A 5,073-nucleotide genomic window follows, 5' to 3' on the forward strand; every position below is an offset into this window, starting at 1 on the left:
ATTAATAATCAAGAGGCACTCAAAAATGCTGGTCACAATTAAGGAAAAAAAATATTGTGAGTATTTATATTTCAATAGGCATACCCATAGACTCAAAAACAGGGGTCTTAAACTCATTTTATACAATGGAGGATCAACATTATATTTCGTTATCAAAGAATAAGTTTTCAATTTGAAAATTAATTACTTTGAGGGCCTTGAGCTTGCACATTTGTTTTAGACTAGATCTAAATTTTAACTAAAATATAAAAGCCTAAACATTGACAAAAAATAACACTCATATTTTTTCAGGCTGGTCATAAATGATTTCTGCTCCAAAGATTTTTCGTTTGAGAATCGATCTTGGACTCTGGACAGAAATTTAATTATTTTTAAACCCATGAGTGTTATTTAATCTCCCTCAGACAATGGATCAAAAATGTTGGATCCAACATCAAAATAGGTTTCTGTACAACATTGAATGTAATCTTAGCAATTTAAATTATTGAAAATTATACATTCAACAGTTTTTTGAAGTATCTGTCTTAAATCTGGTTATAAAAAATATAATTAATTTTTGTTTAAGGTTGCTGACGCTTCACATTAGTTCAAATAGCATGAATCTCCTTTGAAACATGCTTATGTTCATATGGGTATTGTCTAGCATCCTCCAAGCAGATGAGGATGAACGCTCATAATCATTGCACTTGTATTTCGTTTTGACTCATCTGTTCATTCAAATATTGGTTATGTTGTTGATTCCAAAGTATACTTCGTCAAGCTATACATAGTTCAATTAGACATCTCCCTGTACAATATACATATATGACCATTATTAAAAGCAGATGAACATTACTGTTGATGTAAAATAATAAAAAAAAACAGCAGATGAATTATAAAGGATAAAAGGTCTCGTGCTCAAACAACCTGCGATGATTTCTTTCAACCACCTGTCCTCTACGCTTTTATTTCTAACGACAGGTGGGTCTCCTTCTTCTTTTTTCTTTCAAGCGCACATTATGATTCTATGTGCGGACATAACCACTGGTAGCTCAAAAAGTTCTTACCGCTTTCCTCCGATATTGTTTTTTTTCTTTCGCCTCTACGGGAGATTTCTCCTCTCGTTGACGAACCAGTGTGGTAGTTGCTTTTGGTTTATCTCTCCTCACTTACTCCCTCTCTCTCTTCTTCAATTTTCTCTCACTCTAGAAAAGCACGCCTGTTTTTCTCTAAAGTAGAGCCTTTTTAAGGACGCAAAATACCAGTGAATGGTTTCAAATGTCATTGAGATATCGTAGAGATACAACCAAAAAAATATATCATTGTTAAAAAAAAATTTAAGTTCATTAAAGTGAGTGAATCAATTCAGGAAAGCACCTCCTTTTTCTAATTGTCTTTATAATTTTTTCATATTTACTTTACATACTCTGAATGTTTAATTCGATGTAAGCAACAACATTTTTTTTTCTCCTTTGCATTTTAATTTGTTATTGAATGTTTTTTTTCTACCCATAAAAAAAATTATCATCAAAGAAAAAAAATATTTTGAACAAAAAATTTGTAATCAAAAAATATTTTTTTTCTATCCCACCAAAAAGTCAAGAGAAAAAAAAGCCGAAGAAATTATTTTCTGTTTCTCTTATTTTATTATTATATGTATTCAAAATCTATATGTGGAATGCCTCTATATGTTAATTCCTTCTTATTATAAATCCCTTTTTGCAAAAAAACAAAATCATTTACTACCCATATATGTGTAATTAAATGTTCTAAATTTAAACAAAAAAAAACATTGACACAATATTTATATATTGGACGTCAAAACACTCTTCTCTTTAAAAAATATCTAACCCATACACACAAACCATCACAAATCATGCCTCGCTGTTTTATGGCCAAGAAGTTAAAATATCCTTACGAACAATGGAAGGAGTCTCAATGTGGAGGAGTTGTCGAGAGATCTCCTTCACCCATCATTGATGTCGTAAAAACAGAGTCCACAGAGGATGAGGACATGCTAGACCAAGGATTTGAGGTCAGCAATAAAGCCGGTAAGTTGTGTTCGATGTTTGCATGATTTTTATTTTTTCCATACATATTGCTTATAAAAAGGACCTTTTTCATCGTTTTCATCTCTGTGTTATGCTTTAATTTTCTAAGTGGTTCCTTTATATACTATATCTCTTATTTAAGCATGAACTGCATGATTGATGTTACTTAATATGTGTTTTAATATTTATATATATTGGTGCATGACCGAAATTTATTAGCAAATTTTACTAGAAAGATTTTATTTCTTTCTTTTTTTTACATAAAAAAAAAACAACTGTTGAGCATTAACTCCTTGTCACCAAAAACAACAACCTCCAGAAAAAACAGTGTTATCATTGTCCTATAAGTTATATTAAAGAATAAGTTAAATCTTTACTTTTTTGTTTCTAAAAGAATCCCGAGGGTCTCATTTTCCACGCAGAAAAAAAAGAACAAAGGAGGAGGAATAAGAGTCTCCAGGGAACTTTCATCTTTTTTGAAATGTAATTTCATTTTTTTTGATACATATACATAACATCACATAGGTTATCTCATAACACAAAGATCCGGAGAATGGATGAACAAACGGTTTATTCTTCTTCTATCTTCTTCCTTTTCTTCTTATTTAACTTCTTCTACATCAATCCAATCTTGACTCTCTTCATTAAGCATTCACCATTCTTTGACAATATTAATTATTTATTTTTGTTTTTATCTAAAGAGAGAAATGAATGTCCGAGGCAATCACATCACTCCCCTTTGGACTCGAACCTCCATCCTCATCTTCATCCCTACTCCGAAATCCGAGGATCGACTCTCATCACTCCTCCTCCAGAAGTGCACTCCGTAAAGAAAGACCTTTTCCGCCCCTATTGTCTTCAAGATCCAATCTTAGCCAAGTATGAGCGTCCAGTCTATGATACTTTCTTCCCTTACACATCCACAACATCTGTTCCGTCAAGTCTTCAATATCGCAACATCGAAGATATCAATACAGCTCATGCTATCCTTGATCTAAGCTCTTCGGCAAGAACAACACCCTCATCCTCCCCTCCAGAGCCTATCATCTCTACGCCTACTCCCCTTCTCTCTCCAGCATCATCAGCAGGGGATGTGGTCAAAACAGAGTATACAGAAGCTGGTCCTGTCTTTAAAGTGAATAATGGTAAAACTACCGCCTACACCTATGAAGCCTTTTTCGCCTCTGATGGAAGATCCAGGAAGAAGTCCAATGTATGCGTTCAAACTAAACCACGCTATTCATGTTCCGAGTGTGGAAAGCACTACGCTACCAGTTCAAATCTATCACGACACAAGCAAACTCACCGAAGCCTTGATTCCAACAATGCAAAGAAGTGTCATGTTTGCGGTAAACTCTATGTCTCAATGCCAGCTCTGTCCATGCACATTCTCACTCATAATTTAAGTCATAAATGTAATGTATGTGGTAAGGCTTTTTCACGTCCATGGCTTCTCCAGGGTCATATGCGATCTCATTCTGGAGACAAACCCTATGGTTGTGCACATTGTGGAAAGTCCTTTGCGGATCGATCCAATCTTCGAGCACACATGCAAACCCACTCTGCCTACAAAAACTTTAAATGTAAAAGATGCAACAAGTCCTTTGCACTAAAGTCCTATTTGAACAAGCATTATGAGTCTGCATGTTTCAAAGATGCCCCAAGCGATGGATCAGATAGTAATAATAACCATGATAATGATAGTAGCGATCCCGAATCTCCTTTACCTTCGTTCCCTCCACCCTATAATAACGATAGCAACAATAGCAATAGCTCTGAAGATAGGCCCATTCTCACTGTCCTTAGTCCTGCAACATCTTACCATCACTCTCCTCCTACTCCCATAGTTAACCCTCAACATCATTTACTTCGAGTTTAAAAAGCTACTAACACTACTTTTAATACAAACAAATTCACTCAGCTTAATGCCAAAAATATTTAACAAAAAAAAGTAAAAACTATCTCTGAATTCTAAATGATTTTACAGGACAATGTATTGTAGTTGACAGATATTTTATATTATACATAAGATATATCTATATATTTATAATTTTAGTCAAGGTCTAAGAAAATTCAATTTTAATCAATTCATTTTTTTTACCTTACCACCATAAGTACCAAAATATAATCAATACTCAAGTCAATTTGCCCCTCCCTCCACTTACCCCTTTCAATATTATAACCCCACCTTTTCCTTAGCCCCCTAAATATTGTATATTTTTAAGCCATAACACTCTGTAAATAGTCCCAAAGATTTAGCCCATTCACATATAAAAAGCAATTGTTTCGTGCAACAACGAATATTATTATACCAATGGTTCCTAGTCATTCCAGGAAACCCCTAAGCAATATTTTATATGGATCTCAATTTAACACTCAATATGGTTGTGATTTAATTACTTTAACTATAATAATAATTAATATTAATATCCTTCAAATTATTGTTATTATTTAATTACACTTTTAAAACAAGTACGTAATTGGCGAGTTTTCTAGTCAATTGAATTTGTTCCCTAATTATTTTTTGTCTTTTTTAGAAGTTCTCAATTTATTTTTAAATAATACTTTTTGTACATTTTATTAAATTTTTTTTGAAAAAAAAATTTTCAGAAAATTTTGAAAGTTTTTAATACGTGGGTATTCTCTCAAAGCAATAAATAAATACATAAACGTAGTTAATAAGTTATTTTTGTTTCTTAAAGAAAATGATTATCAAAATTGCAATAAACTTTCTTTAAAAAACATAGTTATAAAAAAGATATATAGAAAACTAAAATATATTATATATTACAGTTCATATAAAGTTTTATATGCATATGCCCCTGCCCCCCTCAATAACTCTCTAATTTGCTCTTTTTTCTTCTGTCTTTTAAACCATATATTTACATATATATATATATATTTGTAAAAAAATATTTATTATTTAACATGATAACCATTAAATGATTAAAAGAAATTACTACAATTAATTAATTATTTACTATATTCATAAATTAAAATAAATGCTCAAAAGAGTGATTCTAATGAAAAGAAAAAAAATAAC

At 31.9% G+C, this 5,073-nt stretch overlaps 1 protein-coding gene across 1 annotated transcript; it reads left to right on the forward strand.

Annotated features, from left to right (window-relative positions):
- The first annotated feature begins 1,242 nt into the window (after window positions 1-1,242).
- Window positions 1,243-4,787, forward strand: LOC121118481 (uncharacterized). Its single transcript, XM_040713060.2, has 2 exons — window positions 1,243-2,030; window positions 2,732-4,787. The coding sequence occupies exons 1-2, from the start codon at window positions 1,856-1,858 to the stop codon at window positions 3,907-3,909; spliced, it is 1,353 nt and encodes a 450-aa protein (XP_040568994.1). The 5' UTR covers window positions 1,243-1,855; the 3' UTR covers window positions 3,910-4,787.
- The last annotated feature ends 286 nt before the right edge of the window (window positions 4,788-5,073 follow it).

This window comes from Lepeophtheirus salmonis, chromosome 5 (genome assembly GCF_016086655.4).
Source record: "Lepeophtheirus salmonis chromosome 5, UVic_Lsal_1.4, whole genome shotgun sequence".
Taxonomy (NCBI): domain Eukaryota; kingdom Metazoa; phylum Arthropoda; class Copepoda; order Siphonostomatoida; family Caligidae; genus Lepeophtheirus; species Lepeophtheirus salmonis.